The 20,098-nt window shown below is 32.4% G+C and overlaps 1 protein-coding gene across 1 annotated transcript; it reads left to right on the forward strand.

The window, feature by feature from the left end:
- The first annotated feature begins 721 nt into the window (after window positions 1-721).
- On the forward strand, window positions 722-2,927 carry LOC149566245 (transcription factor bHLH35-like). Its single transcript, XM_089817368.1, has 4 exons — window positions 722-1,431; window positions 2,040-2,273; window positions 2,402-2,572; window positions 2,666-2,927. The coding sequence occupies exons 1-4, from the start codon at window positions 967-969 to the stop codon at window positions 2,777-2,779; spliced, it is 984 nt and encodes a 327-aa protein (XP_089673494.1). The 5' UTR covers window positions 722-966; the 3' UTR covers window positions 2,780-2,927.
- The last annotated feature ends 17,171 nt before the right edge of the window (window positions 2,928-20,098 follow it).

Consider the following 20,098-nt stretch of genomic DNA (forward strand, 5'->3'; position numbering starts at 1 on the left):
TGATGAAAATATTGATGTTAAATTTATTAATTTAAATATAATATATACATGCAACTATCTTGTCATTAAATATAATAATATCTTGCCATTAAATATAATACATACACTAGCTATGTTGTCATTAATTTAAATATAATAATAATAGGAGCCTAAAATACAATGATTCAAATATTTCTAATAACAAAAATTAGAAATATTTGTAAATTAGGAAAAAAATTATATAGTTCATTATATTCTTATTATTATAAAGCATTGAATTATAAGTCTATTACATTGAAGTAAAACATCTAAACTTAATAAAAATAGATTAAATTAATAATTAATTAATTGCACACAATACATGTTGCCAACAACCAAAACTTGAAAAAATGTTTACATAATGACAATTAACAATGACATTTAAATTAAACTAAACAATTTTGTAGAACGCTGTTGTTGAAATCTATATCAATATAATAATATAATATAATGATGCGTTATGTAATGAAAATATTGATGCTAAATTTATTAATTTAAATATAATATATACACACAGCTAACTTGTCATTATATATATTTACTGTTCCTATTTACGGCTGCGTGGGAGGGACGGGTGGAACAATTATAAACAAAACAATACAATCTTACAATTTTCAAACTCACTTCGTTTTCAAGTCGCAAGGAACCAAAGTTAGGATAAAAATGGGCCTATTATAAATTACGAGAATATCGGAAGGATGTGAAATCAATTTAAATTAAGACAAGTTGAAGCGAGAATTTAATTTAAACAAATATAAATTAGTTGCAGAGGAAAAGGATGCTTCATCCCACTACGTCCAATGACAAATTTCTTGAATTGTTTATGCACAAATCACATGATAAAAAGCGGACAAATCGGTGGACAAAGCAGCAAATTATTTTCTTGTTGAGTTGTATTCACATCTCAAAGGAAAGCCTACGTCTCAGTCCATTTTCACAATCATTTCAATGGAATCTCACAGATCAGGAGAAAAAAATAACTCATTTCTGGAATTCAATAGCATGGTGGAATCCATGGAAGAAGATAGCGGACTTCTGTTCACAGATCTCGACTGTGTCGCAAAGCATGGTTGGAACTCTTTTGCCACAGACAACTTGTGGACTTCTCAAGACTTGCCTGCAATGCCGAATCTTGAGGCCACCGCCATTGAAAGCCTCTCCGAGCAGGCCTATGATATCTTCGGCTCGAGTCCTCGGGAAGGTAAAAGCAGTGGAGATGGAGTCAAGTGTGGATATTCTTCCGAGGACACGGAGAATTTGAACGAGGCCGAAGACAAAGGATCCGTTAAATCGAATCAGTCTGCTGATCCGCGTTCTTCCGATTGCAGAACATTGATCTCCGAGAGAAGCCGACGCGGCCGTTTGAACGAACGGCTTTACGCTCTGCGATCTCTTGTTCCTAAAATCACCAAGGTATTTCATTGGAGGCCATAGGTTTTCACAGTCTAGTAAATTTTGAATTTTTCAGAGTTTTAGGACAATTATGTTTAGTTCTATAGATTGAGATTTTAATATTCTCACTCATTTTGTTCATCTGTTGTCTAAAACTTAGATTAGAATCTCAGAATATTTCTTTATATGATACGTTCAGTGGTTTTGTATCTTGATAGATGATTCAGTCAGATGCAGCTGACAGATTTCACATAACAAATTGAACTGCGCTCTTTGATCTAAATATTTTGCAAAGACAAACTTATTGAAAGATTTCTACTTACCTTTATCACACATTTTAACAAAATTATAGAGGACAAGTAATGAGTACCTGCTACGTCTATAAACCTGCTTGATATACAGGGGCGCAAGAAAGAATGATGTCAAATGTAAAGGATTAAATACAGTTTTATCCGAAAGCTTTATAAATAATTTTGATGTACTCGTTTTCACAAAGAATTATTTTAAATCTTAAAAGTTAAAATACAATTTTTTGGCTTTACAGATTTATTTTGTTGCATTCATTTTGGAAATTTTGGAAAATATCAAATCGAGAGATCTAATTCACAGTTTGTGATTTTTGTGCTTAGATGGATAAGGCGTCCATAGTAGGCGACGCAATCAGCTATATTCAGGACTTGCAGAAACAAGTGAAGGACGTTCAGGCCGAGATCACACAGGTTGAATCTGACGTAACGCACAAAGATTCTCCCTTTGTTGACGGAAATTCTGTGGTAACTGATGTTGATCTTGAATTTGCCTCTTTTGAAATGAGTAGCACTAGTAGCCCCCTAAGCAAACCAGGCCGGAAAATAATTCTGGGAGTAAGCAAACTTTCCTTTTTTCCGACATTTTATTTCTCATTTTTCTTACTGCCGTCCTTCGATGAACAAAATTATCCGTTACCACTGCATTATCTTAAGAATTCTGTCTATAATATGTACGATTTCAGCTGGATGTCGCCAAGGTGGAGGAGAACATATTTCATATTCGGATCTACTGCAAGAAAGGGCCAGGCGTGCTTATTGATCTGACGAAAGCTCTTGAATCCCTTCACCTGAATTTTCAGAATGCAAATCTCACGTCATTTGACGGCCAGATTATCAAGACAGCCGTTATTAATGTACAGAAAATCTTGAGGTATCTTAAATTAACTTTAATTTGACGGGCTATTCGTGAGTTTCTTACGGTTTGGATTTTGTTTTTGGTTGTGTAGATGAATAAAATTGGGGCAGAAATGGAAAGCGAAGCAGTGAAAAAAATTATTTTGGAAGCTGCAGCAAACTACGGTTTTGAAGCAGCATTAAACACAAAATATTCAAAAGGTTGAGGATTCTCCTTGATTTCCTTATCAAAAGCGGAAATCAATTTGTATTTTGTACTATTTCTTCAACAAGGAAACTGTGAAATTGTAAAAGTATATGTTCTTACACTTTTTTTTAAAACACTCGGAAATACAAAGAACACAATTTCATATCTAGGATTCCCTTTTCCAGGGGGGCATTTGATAGAGTATTTTAGTATAAGAATTTCTTTGAAAGATATCTCATTTTATTATATATTTTATTTAAGATTTAATGTAATAAATGATATTTTTAATGTCTTATATTAAAAAATTAAATAATCAAAATGTTAAATCAAATTAATTATTTTCATTTTACTAAGAGAAAATGAATAACTTTAAGTTATAATGAAAATTAAATTCAATTAACATTCACAAAATATGTAATATTTCAAAATTTGAATATTGTATTTAAAATTTTGATTAAATCTAATTTTATTTAAAGAATCAAGTATTTGATAGTTAATATATATCTAAAATTACATTCTTTGTTTATTTTCTAATAAATACTATTTTTCTTGTATTATTATTTACTTTTTAAAATAAAAATAAAATATAATTTTATTTTTTTCAACTACACATTTATAAAAAATCTAATGTATAAGATAGCGAGAGATTACTTGTTTAAATGAATCAATTTTATGTCACTAATAAATTAAATTTCAAATAGGCATTTTGAAAGTGACTTCTTTACATAGACTTTTTTTAAATGTAGATATATTAGAAGCTTCAACAACATGGAAAATGCTTCATAACTATTTTCATTAATATATTATTTTAATCTCCTTAATAGAAATTAGATAAATTACAACTAGCTTATATATATATATTTTAATATAAAATAAGTCGAGAGATATCCTTCTCAAGGCACCTATTTTCTCATAACATATTTATGTGAGTCTAAGAGGCGTGAGGAAATGATTCGAGACTCTTGATCTGCCTCATTTTTACTTCCATTTCCTCTCTATAATTTTCACGATTTTAATTATAATTATATTTAGTTTATTTCTATTTTATTTTTCTGACATGTAAATGAATGTCAAATTTTTTTCAAAATGGAAAATGTTTACATTGAAGATTGTTGCCACTATAGAAAGCCTCTTGATTTAAAAATCACAAAGAAAAATAATATTTCATTTAACATTCGTCAAATTTTATCGTACCTTAAAATTGGTGATACATTTGAGAATTTCTTTGATCCGAATATATCCATTGAATGATTACTAAAATGATCTTACTTTCACTTTCAAAGGCTTCATAATGCTTATGAAAATGGCCTTACTTTCACTTTCAAAGGATTCATAGTTTAATTTATAACAATTTCAGTCCCTTTTTCTCAACTTTACATTTTGAAAGTTGTTTTCTTTCGCTATTGTCAAAGAGCCCAAAACTTGTGGGCATGGATTCATGACTTTTTTTTACCCTTCCAACTGGTTCCGTCCTCTTGGCATGTGATCTTGCTAGAAGATTCACCTACATTTTCTTTCAAGTTTACACAAACACAACATGCTTTCATAATGGAAATTCTATTTAGTCTATGGAAGGACATAAATGATGTGTTGATTCCTCATTGCTTTATTTATATTCATGTTTCATTATATGCTAAAGATTTTATATCTAAGAGTGTGGTGTTACATATTTGGATACAAGATAGTAAAGTGCTTATTGAAGTTTCCCACTTGCAAGAGTTAAATGCACCTTCTATGGTTATTAGAGTTATGTTAGATGTTTCTACATTCAACAATCCTTCTCTTCCCTATGCCAATGTTGTATTCCTAGCTCCTCTGCATGCCATTCTCATATATTGTGTTCCAAGGACCCTCTCCAAAATTTTGGTAAGGGAAGATATATCCCACATCATCTTTTAGCTTTGTCACCTTGTGACCTAGCTCTACTTCTAGGTGGCCCTCTATTGGCACAATTGCATCTACTCCTAGCAGATCAAGTTAGTCAAGACTTGGCAAAGATAGTTGGTGGCAATCCTTTTCCAACTGTCTCCCTCATCTTTCCCTTGAAAATTTATTTTCCTAGGAAGGACAGTGAAGAAGAAAAAATAAAGATAGGTGGTTGACCCCATTGATGTATGCAGGAAGAAGGATGGTCTAGATCTTCCACCTTTTGATTCTCCTTCAGGGTTATGCCCAGGTTTTTGATACTTTGTCTTTCTCAACTTTTCTCATGTGACTTGTCATGTTGTGATTTTATATCCTTCATTTATTCGTTTGAATTATTTATTAATCCTTTAAATTAATGCTAATGCCTAATTCATCAAAAAGTTTTTGTCTTTTAGTTATATTATCATTATCATAAGATATAATTTATTTTATGTCAATTTAAATCTCTCTTTCTCAACTTCACATTTAAAAGTGTTTTCTTTTCATAATATTTTCATAATAATTAAATATAGTTACATGTATCATCTATAATCATTTATTTTATTTGCACGTCAACTTTAACATTTTATCTTATAAAGAAATGATATTAATCCTAAGAAATGTCTCTCATTAATTTTACATCCTAACAAAATATAGTTACAAATGTCAACTCTATTTTTTCATTTTATTTTACATCAATTCTACCTTTTTGAAAAGAGAAATTCAATTTTATGACATGTATAATATATTTCACTTTGTATCAAACACAATTGTAACATATATTAGTGGTGTTGTTGGAACACTCCTACATTAATATATTATATATTAAATATACTCTTCATTTTTATTTATGAAACATATTTCAATTTACAAAAGATACTCTATGCTTACTTAGTACCCTTGAGTTGAAGTAATAATGGGATGGTTGACCTCCCACCAAGGCCCCATTCTTCAAAGATTGATTCTTATGAACCACTAGTCATGAAATATGGGTTTACCTAAAAAGCTATATAGTTGAATTTATAGCAATATCACCTAATTTGGCTTGCTATGGAGAATATCTTCTACTTTTTAAAATTTATATTCAGTTAAAAATTATTTGTAAATCTATTTTTTGCACGAATATTTAGTATTAATTTTTTTGTAAATATTTTTAAATAATCATCTTGAAAATACTTATTTTTAACATACATACATACATAAAATAAATTAAAATCTAAAATAATTTTAACTAATAAACTAAAACATAAAATATACTTAAATAAGCCAATAAACCATTTCAATGATACAATTATATTATTAGTCCCTACCTATGTATATAGGCAGGAACTAATCCTGATAGACTCTAAACAATTAATTTTTACTATCAAAACTAGTACAATTCTAAAGTTTATAATGGATTTTATTTTTAAATTAATTTTGAAAATTCAAATTCCTTTTTTGTGATTAGCTGATAGTAATTTTGCTGGAGGATAATTTTTCTTTTCATAGAAATCAGGAAAATGAATTTTTGGAATTTTCTTAGTTCTAGATTTCTCCATGCATGTGTTCAGTCGGCATCTAACCAAGACAAAGCTTGCTGATACGATTAACACTAAACAATGATGCAATAGAAACTATTTTTGGGTAGACATAATCTCTAATTCCAAATTTCAAAAAAAATTGGCATATCAATCCATTAGTAGGGTAAAATACTTTGAAAAGCTTCTTCTCATAGTTGTCACTCTCTAATGTGTCTATGTCAAAGAAGAGAAAAGTAGTGGGGATCATTGGCTTTGAGGAACAAACTCTTTAGAGCCATCTAGAGTTTCTTCATGAAAAAATTCAGTAAATAAATTTTTCGGTTGGGATGAATAGTGCCTTCCTCTCTTCCACTAGGGAATTTGTCAAAGTCACGGGTAAATCATGATGGGTGTAGAGGACATTATTCCTCTGAGCACTTGTAGAAGTGGGGAAACCCAAATGAAGCATACAACAAATTGAATATATGTTGACAAAATTGGGCACCGCTAGTGAAGAGCACTATTGTCAAGATGCCTTTGCTACTCACTCCCACTGCTAGTCCACTCTTTGTGTTAACGAGTAGGCAACTATAGCAATCAATAAAGAATAGGTAAAGTAATATTGTTCGAAGAAATGAATATTATTCATTTAAAAGAAATTCAATTTTAATGTCAGAGTGGATAACTATCATAAACAATATCATTTTAGATGGACGCGTATTGTCAATATCTAGAATTCTCTACATTATTGTCTAATTTCCCATTTATTCTATTAAGATGATTTTTTTGGTAATACAAAATATATTATCTTAAGATGATGCTTTTGGTAATATAAAATATTTTTAAAAATAATTGACATGGTTCAAAGATAGATTAAGTTAATATTTTTTTATTAAAAAATATTTATTATATATTCAAAATTTGATCATTTTATTACTAATTTTAAGATAAATTCTTAAAACATAAATATATGAATCTCATTTTCATATTAATTTTTAAAACTACAGTTATGATTGTATTTATTTATTATTTAATCTTAGCAATATCTTTTCATTTGATTTGAGTTTCTCACACTTATTTGATTATAAAAAATAGAAGATGTCTAACATGAATAGATTCTATGATACTTGAAGGTAGACTTTCAAATATTGGGAAAAAAAATTAAAAAATTTAAATTTAAATTCTACTTATTATTTGTTATAGTATGACTTTAACAAATATAAGTTTATAATCAATATATATATATATATATATATATATATATATATATATATATATATATATATATATATATATATATATATATATATATATATATATATATATATATATATATATATATATATATATATATATATATATATATATAATCATATTCTTTTTCCTCCTCTGTTAACTTCACTATGTGCATTATTTTTCCCTGTATTATTCTATCTAAAAATCTCATTCGAATAATTAGTAAATGAATACTTACAAAACAAAACAAAACAAAAAAAGCAATAATTTTTTCTTATTTTCCATTTCCTTCATTCTCTACTTTAAAAAAAAACTTCTATTTGGTGAATAACTTTTTTTCCAATTCTTTTTATTAAAATTAAATGGCTTGAGCCTTGGTTATATTAATTGAAAGTAAAGAACATACATTTGGTAAATAACTTTTTATTATCTACTTAACTTCATTTTTTTCAATATCTACTCTTCACACTTCAAAGGGTTCGTTAAATTATTAAATTTTTTAATGTGTTTATGATATTATTTATTTATTTATTATTAAATAAAGATATTAAATAAATTTATCTTTGAGAAAGATTCATAAAACTTAATACAATGATTATATTAAGATTCATACTATTAATATTTTGATAACTTTTATTTTTTAACAAATAAAAATAGAGTCAATATATGTCTTTTGTCATGTTACTGATCATTTTGAAAACAACTTTTTTATATTTAATTTATGATTTTGTTAAATTTTTCAATAGAAAAGTATATATAAATTATTTATTTTTTTCAAATAGTCTTTTTCATCCATCAGATAATTATATGAAATTATATTTTAATTTAGTAGTTATAAAACTATGTGTGAATATCATATATTTTGATATATATTACATAAAACTTCTTTGCATGAACATAAAACCTTAGTAGATAAATCCTTCAAGTTTAGGCATGAAATAGACAATCATAAAGAAAAAAAACAATGGCCGAAGAAGAGTGTTTTCAGCAAAACTTCTATCTATTCTACCATGAATGAGGCTTTAATTGTTGCCATTAGTGACAAAGATTTTAACATTGAGCTCCAAAAATGTTACAGTTTTCATAAAATGACTAACTATAAATGATGATTTCAAGAACACTTTCTTTATTATTACAATTTTTTGACTAATATTTTTAGCTTTAAAATTAGATAGTTGAAATTATTAAATTGGAGAAAAAGAATTTTATTTCCAAAATTAGAAAGTTGAATATTGCAATCACATCTTTTATTAAAATTAACTAAAATTGCAAAAAGAGGGGTAAAAATTTATTAAGACAGAAAGGAATACAACAAGGAGAGCTCAACAAGGAGCTCGATCCTGAGCAACAAGATCATCAAATTCTTGCACCATCTCAAAGGACAGTTGCCCTCTATCCCTAATATTCCAACCCGGATCATGACTAGAAGCCCATTTGGCTAAACAATCAGCAGTTCTATTCCATTCATGAGGAATATACATGAACCTAATGAACTGAAAAGAGGAAGAGAAGAAAAGAATTTGCTTAACAACAGTGGCCAACTGCCAACTAACATCCTCAAGCTCTTGCGAAGAAAGCATGTTCACCACCACTTGGGAATCAGACTCACAAATAATCTTACTCCATCCCCGCAAGCAACACTATTCCACAGCATATAAAATAGCTTGAGCTTCCATGAGATTGTTAGTATAATCACCCTTATGAACTGAGAAGAAAAATTTAACATCCCCAGAACTACAATGAGCCACTCCACCAATACCAGCCGAACTAGGATTCCCACGGGAAGAACCATCAGTGTTAATTTTCAGAACTCCACAGGGAGGAGGAGTCCAGTGCCCATCTCGGTTAACCCAACCCTTCCTCTGATGGTGAAGTTGCCTGGACATAGAAGAAAACCTATGAGCTGCAACCCCATCCTGCAAATGAAAATTGAGGCGATTATAGATAGCAAGATCAACCGGATCCATACCCCCATCAAGCTCACACTTCACAAGAATAGTTTCCTGAAGAGAATGTGATATTTTCCACCAAAGATGCAAAAAACCAAGCTGAACATCTTGGAATATGCGACGATTCCTCTCCAACCAGATATGCCAAAGCATGAAAGATGGGCCAGCAATCCAAGCAGCATGGAGAGAAGAAGACTTGGAGGGAGCACTACCCAAGCAGGCCTAGAACTCAGGCAAAGAGGAAGCATGCCGACAAGAGCAACCCCAACCGCTCCACCAAAGTTGCCATATCTGAGTAGAATAGGAGCAATGGAAGAACATATGGGAGACAGACTCCTCGCCATTACCACACAAAACACAATAAGAGGGGCCCTGAAATCCATGTTTACAAAGATTATCCCAGGTAAGACAACGGTTGTGAGCCACTAGCCACATGAAAAAATTTCACTTGGACCAAGAAACTTTATTCCAAACTTGCTTCCACCAAGGGACCTCAGCATCCCCAAATAATTGTCTAGTTATCTCCTGATACCCAGAAGAGACATGATATTTACCAGACAAGGTACCGCCCCAAGCCAAAACATCTGGACCAAGCAAAGAAGAACACTCTCTAGAGGCCAAAATTTGAGAAAGCTCCTGACGATCCATGTATGTACCTCCAGGAGGCCAATCAGAGGAATGCTTCCATCTGTAACCAACAACAGGTCCCAATTGATAAGGAGTCTTGTAATGAGCCACTTTATCCCATCCAGCGGCAAGAAAAGAGTCACAAAGAGGCTGAAGATGAGGGTATATGGATAAAATGGAAGGGAATCCATCCCAAGCATCAGACCAAAACAAAGCCTGAGAACCTCCTTTACATATCCAGAACAGACCCCTCTTCACCAACATCGCACCTATCTTCAAAGTATGCCAAACCATTGAGCCACGACCTTCAAGAGGAAGTGCAGAAACAGAGCAAGTATCAGCACCATGAAAATATTTATGAGTGATAATACGAGCCAAAAGTTGATGTTGTCTAGAGCACCATCGCCAATAAAGTTTAGCAGCCAAAGCTTGACTACTCAATAGAGCAGATCGAAGACCAAGACCACCCTCCTTTTTAGGCCTACAAATAGTTGCCCAATTAACCAAGCTCCATTTAGTACTATGCAAATTACCACTCCAAAGGAATTGTCGAGAAAGAGAATCAAACTCCTTGAGAAAGTAAATAGGTGCAGCATGAACCATGCTTCTATAAGTAGGAATAGCTTGGATAATAGCTTGAAGAAGAGTAACCCGGGCAGCAGTAGAAAGCCATCTATGAGTCCAATGATTTACCTTATCCTGAAGCTTGGTAATCAAATTTTTCCAGAAGAGACGTGGCTACCTGGAAACAGCAATAGGAATGCCAAGATAAGTCAAAGGAAGTGAACCTATCTGAAACCGTAGGATACCAACAATCCTGTGCTGAATAGAATTAGGAGTGTTAAAAAAGTAAATGAAAGATTTGTGCTCATTAACTTTCTGGCCTGAAGCTGCCAAATAAACCTCCAAAGCATGTCGAAAGGCTTCAGCTTCCTTGATCCTAGCAAGACCGGCAAGAGCAGAATCATCAACAAATTGAAGATGGGAAAGAGAAGGTAAGCCATTACCCCACCGCCAGCCTTGAATAGAATTCTGGGACACCTGATGCTTAATGAATCTGCCCAAGCCTTCATCCATGATGATGAATAGATATGGGGAGAGAGGGTCACCTTGGCGGAGGCCTCTAGAAGCACCAAATAGTTGTGAAGGTTGACCATTAATAAGAACAGAAAAAGATGCAGAAGTAACACAACTCATAATCCAACTCACCCAGTCAGAGCTAAATCCAAAAGAAAGAATAATACTCCTTAGGAAGCTCCATTTAACTCTATCGTAGGCCTTAGCCATATCCAGCTTAATAAACATGGCTCTCTCCCTTGAAGTAGCCATAGAGTGAATAGCCTCAGTAGCAATAACCACCCCATCCAAAATTTGTCTGCCAGCAACAAAACCACCTTGTTCTTCTGAGATAATAATGGGAAGCCACCTTTTTAGTCTCTTAGCAATCAGCTTAGTAATAACTTTGTAAACCACATTACATAAGGAAATTGGTCTAAAAAACTCCAATTGATTAGCACCCTCTCTCTTAGGAATAAGAGTCAAGAATGTAGAGTTCAAAGCTCAAAGCATATGCTTGCTAGCATAGGATTCTTTAACCACCTCCAACAAATCATGATTAATGATGTCCCAAAATTCCTGAAAGAATTCAACTGGAAAGCCATCAGGACTAGGAGCCTTCTCCTTAGGCATGCCAAAGACCACCTCCGAAAGCCATCAGGACTAGGAGCCTTCTCCTTAGGCATGCCAAAGACCACCTCCTCCAGCTCTTCCAAAGAGATAGGACGCATGAGATAATCATTCATTTCTTGAGTGATAAGGGAAGGAATACAGGACAAAATAATATTTTCTTCATTATCAGCAGGAGGAGAGTCCTCAGAGAAGAGGGTAGAGAAGTACAAAATAGCCTCCTAGAACAAAGCTGGAAAGGAATTCAGTTGGATACCTTGAGAATTAACCAAAGAAGAGATAGTGCTCTGATTCTGGCGAGATTGCACTATTTTATGGAAAAAGGCAGTGTTTCGATCACCTTCCTGGAGCCAATCAACTCGAGCCTTTTGCTTCCAAAAAATTTCCTCTCGAAGTTCCCATTCTTCTAGAGCTCTAGAAGCAAGGGATTCAGCCTGGACAAGATCCTCTGAGAAAACTCGATCTCTAATCTCCCTTGTGATGACATCAAGATTTTCTTGAGCAAGCCTCTTCATAAAGTGAAGGTTCCCAAAGCATTCCCTATTCCATATCTTGAGCTTCCTTTTAACATATTGAAGCCTTTTAGAAAATGAGAACATTGCAGTACCATATGTAGGAGCACCATCTTTCCACCAACAAAAAACAAAATCATGAAGAGAGGAGTCACGAAGCCACATCAACTGGAACTTAAAAGGAGGATGCTTCGGAACATAAGCCCCTATAGAAAAAAATTTGATTGGCCAATGATCTGAACCCCTCCAATCAAGGATTTCTGAAGAGATAGTAAGAGTGCCACTAATCCAAAAGCAAGAAACAAGAAATCTATCCAGACGTTCTGAGATAGCAGCAACACCAGTCCTGCGATTATTCCAGGTATAGAGGCCATTAGAAGGCTTAACATCAGAGAGATGCAAAAGAGATATGCGTTTCTGAAGAAGAGCAGAAGAAGGCCCCAATCTAGCCAAACCACCATGCTTCTCTTCCAGACTTAAAACTGAATTGAAGTCCCCTACTAACACCCAAGGATGATAAGGATGAAAATTTCTAACATATTGAATATGTTCCCAAAGTTCCTCCTTTCCCACAAGATCAACAGGTGCATACACATTAGTAACCATGATTACCTCTCCGAAGTCTAGAGCAGAAGCTACCATAGAGAGAGCTAAGTGAGAAGACATCCAGCCAAGAGGAGAAATTTTTTGAGGATCCCAAAATATAGCTAAACCACCAGCACTGCCTGTTGCCCCAACACACTGGCATTGGCCACGAGACCAAATACTAGAGGCATGTTGGACCATAGACTCCACAGAGAGCTTAGTCTCTTGGATACAAAAAACATCAAGACTATGATCAACCACCAAGTTATGAATAGCCTTTTGTCTAGGGATGCTATTCAACCCCCTTACATTCCATGAGAGAATAATCATCATTGGGTAGAATTGGGAAAATGAGAATCCAAAGGTTTCACTGAACCAGACTCAATCAATATATCTCCTGTGAGTTTAATCTTCTCTTGGTCTGTTTTGCGCCCACTCCTTAGAGGGGGAGTAGAAGAAGCCCGCTTAAAGGGTCGAGGCAGCAACCCCAAGGGGAGAGGAGATCCCTTGCCCTTACCTGATGGTAGCACATCCTTAACCAAGTCAGCCAAAACAACATCATTATCTTCCAACACTGCAGGAGTCACCAGAGCCTCTGTCACAGGAGCTACATGAACCTCACAGTTCTGATATACTACAACTTGAGATGCCCCACAAGCATCATTAGGAACAGATCTCTCATCTAGGCAAATTGGATCAGAAGAGATAGGAGGAGGAATACCCTCCTCTAGAACCATACTATCCAGCACCTCAAAGCGGTTAAAACCTGAATCAGATAATCTTTCTTTCAAAGGCCTCTTTTGACCACGTCCCTTAGCTCGAGGGCGAACAGGGGTAAATCCATCCTTATCCTGCATTTGAGCCTTACCCTTACCTATAGCATCTTGTGGATTCATCCCCTTGGTAGTATTAACCATTTGAGATTGTCCTTTCCCTGTAGTATCTGCCAAACCACTAGCATTGCCAGCTGTAGAACGATCCACTCCTTTGAAACTCGAGTTACGGGGCCACTGTCGCAGTAAATGACCATACTCATGACAAATTCAGCAACGGAAAGGGAGGGATTCATAATCTAACTGCTGCACCCAAGAAGAATCCCCTAGACAAATTTCCAAAGAATCTGGTAATGGGTTATTCAAATTAATTTCAACACAAATTCTAGCATAAGAAATAACCTTTTTATGGAGGGATTGATGTGCGATCGCAGCCGGCTTCCCCAACAAAGCAGCCGAACCCAAACTGGCACTGTTGAAGGGAGATCCTCAACATAATTAAAACCTGAATGCCAAGGTTTGACAAATAACCCCACATTGTTGTAGAAATAAGGGCCTCCTTCAAAAACATGATCACGATCAGACATGCAAGAGAATACAACAAAAAAATAACTATTCCTTGCCAACATAATCTCCATATCACCTTCCACCTGCCAAGAGCGGCAAATCCATGCCTCAAGAGCGGATAGGGAAATCCGGATTCCAAGAAATTTTCATATCAAAGCATGCTTGGTCCAATAATCAATGTCCTCCATTACAGTCCTTGGAGGAATAACCAGAACAAGGCGATCATGGCTACGCGAAAAACAACCATTAACTTTTTTCAGCTTGGAGCTCTCCCCTGAATAAAATGATTCAGATCGCATTGCATGCATAGTTGGAGAAGAACCATCTGTTCTCACCAACGAAGAAGAAATTCCAGGCCCTGCCATGCAAACAATAAAACCCCAATCCAAAATTGACTGCAGAAGATCTCCAAAAACACCGACGCAAATTCAAATTAACTAAAATTGAATATGAAATTAAGTTTTCATAAATCTAAATAATTAATAAATGAAATGTTTTAATAAAGTCAAAAATTTAAATTTTATTATTTATAATTACAAACTATAATTAAAAATATATTTTAAACTAGAAATAAAAATAAACTTATAATTATTGGATATTCAAAATGAATATAAAATTTAAAAAACAAGTTATAGAAAATCTAAATCAATTGTTAAGCTATTTTTTACTATGAATTATTCATACTTTAAAAAAAATTATCTGTAATTTATTTATAAATATTGAATAAATGACATATTTCAATTAATAAAAAGTTGAATTTTTTTTATTGTAAATTAACAATTAAAATATTTTTAAACTAGAAATTAGAAAAAAAAAAAATTAAAAATTATTATTAGATATTATGTTTACATAATAAAAATGTTTTAATGTGATAATTTAAAGGGAAAGTGGCATAGTTACATGTTAGATTTCTTTCATTACTTTGATTATTCTTTTCTTACCTTGTAATTTAGCCTTGTTATCTTTGAAATTCAAGTTATCAAACTTAAATTATAATGTTCTCATCTCTTTTCATTGAGTGTAGACTTAACATGTTTTTCATGTAATTTGTTGCAATATCAAAGTTAAATCAAAAAAATTATAACTAATTAAAAGTTGAAAAACTAATTAGAATTTTTTTTTTCAATTTGTTCAAAAAACAAAAGTAAATGTGATATTCATTGCAAGTTCTTTGATTTTCACAAAAAAAATCTAAATAATTTTTTTTGTAATAATAACCTTCTTTTTACTTTTTTCATTTTAATGTTAATTTAAATGACTAACATTTAATATATATCAATAATTATCCTTTTACTAGAAAAAATTAAATTTGAATCATTTTAATTTATTGTCCTATTATGGTTTGGCATCTTTTCAAAGCATGGGATGTAAGGAACACTTTTAAGTTCATATCTATAGATGACGTTTTTCGAGCCACATATAAATGTAAAGAATAAAGAATTGTTAGTAGATCTTGAGAAAAGATTGTAGAAAGTGTTGGACCTTGTTTGAAAAAGTGAAAATACAAGTGGCTACCTTTCCTTGCATACAAATTTGAATTGTGCACAAAGAACTCGTGAAATGTCCATTACCCCTTAAGAATTAAGCTGAATTGCAACATCTAAGGTTGCATATTCCAAATTGAATAACTGATTTACAACAAAAAGAACACACATAAATAAATTTTCTTATTCCAAAGTGAAAACTTGATTTGCAACAACAAAAAAACATATGTTCTTTATTCAAAATCACTCCTCAGCATCTCCAACTCTATAACTGCAACGAATAGAATTAACCCCTTCTCACCTATTGCCAAATGAGTTGTTTGATCACCAAATAAAAACAAATCATCCAACTTTTTCTTCTTGTGAAAATCCCTCAAAAATCATCAATTAAAATAATTTTCTATAAGTCTTTGAGCCATTTTGTACTTTGAAACAAAAGAAAAAACAACGCAAGTTAAAAATTCATAGACTTTAAGAATCTGCATTTTATTCTGAACTACATTTTCATAGCAAAACTTGCATTTTTAATGTACTCAAGTATATAGCAGATTCTTTATATATAAAAGATCGGTTATGTTCGCATGTTGTAACTAAAAATGATGATACTCCAGATGTAGTTGTCTTCCCCCTTGACAAAATTGGAGCATGGAAAAAGCTTCCGCAAGAAGAATTGATCACACAAATGCATTAGTTAAAAAGATCAAATATTTAACTCCATCACATTCAAACTTTTAAACAAAAAGGCTATATATAAATACCCCTTACAAACAAGATCCTATTTTTTAGTTCCCTATTATTGTTGGAAAACCCCTTCAAATCAATAAATAGATGCTCTCTACCTAATCATGATGAAAATGAATGTCATGATACTTCTCAACTATACCGTACCTAGTAGACTATTAATGAACAAAATGCCAATCATTTCATTCCATGCTGATTGATTTATGTACATAATCTCTAGTTTATGTAAACCCTCCATAACCTAATTTCATAAAAATTCCTAATTATGCTTCAGCAATCAAGCCCTCCCTACTACCGTAAAAAATGCATAGAATGGTATTACTCTAGAAGATGTATTGATAGTCATATATCTAAATTTTATATGCAATCCTTCCATAATGAGTGATGATAAGAAGAGCTCATCTCTCTTCTATAAGGAACAAGGAAAAACCAGATGGATTGTTGATATACAAAATATTGTTGAGGTTTTACTTGCATCAATATGCATTCTCAAATTCATAGTTTTGTTCCCAATCTTCTCCTCTCTATTTTAGAAAGGAATTGATAGCCAAGTTTGACAACAAAATAGAGAAGATACAAGTGTGCAAGGATTTGAATACTAATAATCCTTTTTAATCAAACATGAAAGTATGATCTTTCCTTATCTGAAATCCCCCTGCTTTGAATTCTCTTAATATAATATAGATCAAAGTTGGCTAAATTCCATGTCAACACGAACTTAGGAAAGATTGCAGGTGGTTGTGTCTCACTTTGACATGAGTCAACCCTCCATTTACCAATTGAGTGATATAGAGAAATATCCCTCCATTAGATAGACCACATATTCGGCTCCATAGTCATTTCGTATTTTTAGCGCTATATAGGTTGTGTTATGTATGATTTTTATCCAAAAAAAATCACATTTGCATCTCTAATTGTGGGAAGTTATTAGCTTTTTTGTTTTTTTCACATTCTTTATTTTTAATTTCTCCACATTGCAAATATGCTTTATTATTATATATGTGATTTTAATGGGTTTCTTTACGTCTACAAACTTTTGATGTCTTTCATAAAGTATCATCAATGGTAGGTAGCCACTATATTTCTATATTTAAAATGCTAGTGCGAATTTTTTTTTTTTTTAAAAATGCTATAGTATAGATATCTTCATATAGTGACTTTTAGTTTTTTAAATATATGTTAATTCATTTTATTTATAACTCAATCAATATTTAAGTATCTTTATTCAATAATATTTTTTGGAAATAAATTTTAATAAAAAAAATAATTTATAAAATATAGATTTTAGATAATTTTAATTTAGCTATATTGTTTTATATATCTTTAATATTTCAAATAAAGTAATAAAGACATTTTTGAAAATGTTAAAAAAATTATATCAATCTTTTTGCCTAACTTTTATCCCACCAGCGACCAAATGAATCCATTATACTTGTACACATAAATTTACAATTTCATTCTATTCTTATTCGAAAACCTAACCTTTTGGAATAGGAACTTTGGCGCTTGCCCCACTTGTTATTATATTGTTTTTGTACTTGAACATATTATCATTTGTGGATGAGATAAACCATATCAATAATGCAATTTTATCAATGTTGTCACATGCACCCTATTATTGTCCTACTACCATTTCCTCCCAAGGAAACTGGGCCATGACATCTTTTCAAAGCATGGGATGGAAGGACCACTTTTAAGTTCATATCTATAAATGACGTTTGTCGGGCCACGTGTCAATTTAAAGAATAAAGAATCGTTAGGCACGTTTGAAAGTTTTAAATTGTAAACATCGTATGACTGCAAATTCCGTGATAGATGGCAGACATTGCCAACGTGGAACATTCTTCATTTGATCCACGTGCCAAAAAGATCTGACGTTTCGAGGGCTCCAAATGTTTGCAATGTAATCAACGTGACATATATTGATGGCCCGCCTTTTCCAAGTGCTCCACGTGCTAATGAGTAAGACATTTCGAACATGACCAATGTGGTATAAAACATAATTTTATAATATAAAAACAATGTCCATAAGGGATCAAACTCTTCAAAAGTTGGATTTATGTGTCATAAGTTCTCCACATTCGGAATGTTCATTTCACTTCCTTTATTTGATTCCATGAATGTTGTTAGGTAATATAATACAACATTTAATTCCAAGAATGCTGATAACAATATCATTATCAATAATCAATATCAATATCAATGAATGTTGTTAAGTAATATAATTAGATTGGTAATTGAATTCATAGGACTATATTTATAGTTTTGTTAGGAATAAGTATTGTATACGACTTTTATATATGGGTTTTGCATTTTGAAAATGTTGAAAATGTTTTAATTCTTTGTATTGGATAATGAGTAAGTTTTTACATTCTTTTAAACAAATATTATTAAGCTAATGGGTTTTGTGTGGGAACTTTAACTTTTGATTTTATATTTTTCGATGGAAAAGTTGTCAACATTTCTCTAATTTTTTATTTTTCGATAATCTACATTTGTAATACTGAAACATTCCTTCATTTTTGTTTTTGTTTTTGTTTTAACTTAGCATTCTCACTTTCTATTTGTGACAACAAGTTTCTAATTTTTGTTAGGACTTTCTATATATATGAAACCTCAGGTATGATGTATTGTCATTCGATTGAGTTTATACGGATTTGAAAATAATGACCTTTTTGTACACTCCCACCACAGATCTTGACATCTTGTCAAACTACAATACAAGTCATATTAAGTATGGATATGTTTGATTTTAAGTTGGGCTTAAAATAAAGGTTTAAAGAAAGCTCAGCTTAAAATATTGGATATATATTAAGTATTAAACTTTTGGGTTCCGAATGGTTATTTTTCGACTTATTGGGTAACTAAATTGAGGATAAATGTGAATTTTCACTAGGAGGCCTTTGCTGGCACCTACAATTCTACACAATTTTGTTGAAACGTTGTAGGGCCCATTTGCCGTTGCACCAAAAGCCATGACTGTTAGTGAACATGGAACACCACATAATTAACCACCTGTGGGCAGGGGAGCGCGTCGCATCACCCAACAATCTCCCCCTCGACGCGCATACCAAGTGCTTACACGGGTCGGGAAGGCACCGGGGAGATTTGAACCCATGACCAGGCCAAAACCAGGCTCTGATACCAATTGTAGGGCCCATTTGCCGTTGCACCAAAAGCCATGACTATTAGTGAACATGGAACACCACATAATTAACCACCTGTGGGCAAGGGAGCGCGTCGCATCACCCAAAAAACGGAACCACAAAAAAAGATATACTTTTGTATTTTCTATTTTATGATAAATGTAATTTCTAATCAATGCATCTATATCAATTCCTATTTTAACCAAGTGTTTTGAGAAGCAAATGACGGAGATAAAGTGACAAGAGATTTAAATCAAATTACTAAAAGGAAAATTCCTAACAGACATAAGCCAAATTGACATGTCTATGAATTAAATTATCGAAAGGATCTGCAAGAGCAATGCTTCCTCAACTCTAGTGATACAATCGTCAATGGAAACTTCAATAAAAATCAAAAGATTTTTCACCTTTCATCAAATTGTGAGGCCATGGAAAGTGCACTCACGTGAGAAAAAATGTTATGTAAGAACAATAATGATCCTTTCTCCAATTCGTCACAACAACAAAATTTGTTAATATAAGGCAAACACCAAAATTAAAAGATTGCACAAGTATAACAACATAATAGAACCATTCACTCCATTATTATTCATGAACATACATTCACAAAAAAATAACACACTTC

The sequence above is a fragment of the Cupressus sempervirens genome, chromosome 3 (genome assembly GCF_028749045.1).
Source record: "Cupressus sempervirens isolate cs-2001-9-10 chromosome 3, ASM2874904v1, whole genome shotgun sequence".
Taxonomy (NCBI): Eukaryota; Viridiplantae; Streptophyta; class Pinopsida; order Cupressales; family Cupressaceae; genus Cupressus; species Cupressus sempervirens.

Excerpts from the sequence above, each read along its gene's own strand:
- LOC149566245 (XM_089817368.1), top strand. The coding sequence starts at position 967 with ATGGAATCTCACAGATCAGGAGAAAAAAATAACTCATTTCTGGAATTC. Across the intron at positions 1,432-2,039 it reads TTGTTCCTAAAATCACCAAG|ATGGATAAGGCGTCCATAGT; the intron begins GTATTTCATTGG and ends TTTTGTGCTTAG. Across the intron at positions 2,573-2,665 it reads TCAAGACAGCCGTTATTAAT|ATGAATAAAATTGGGGCAGA; the intron begins GTACAGAAAATC and ends TTGGTTGTGTAG.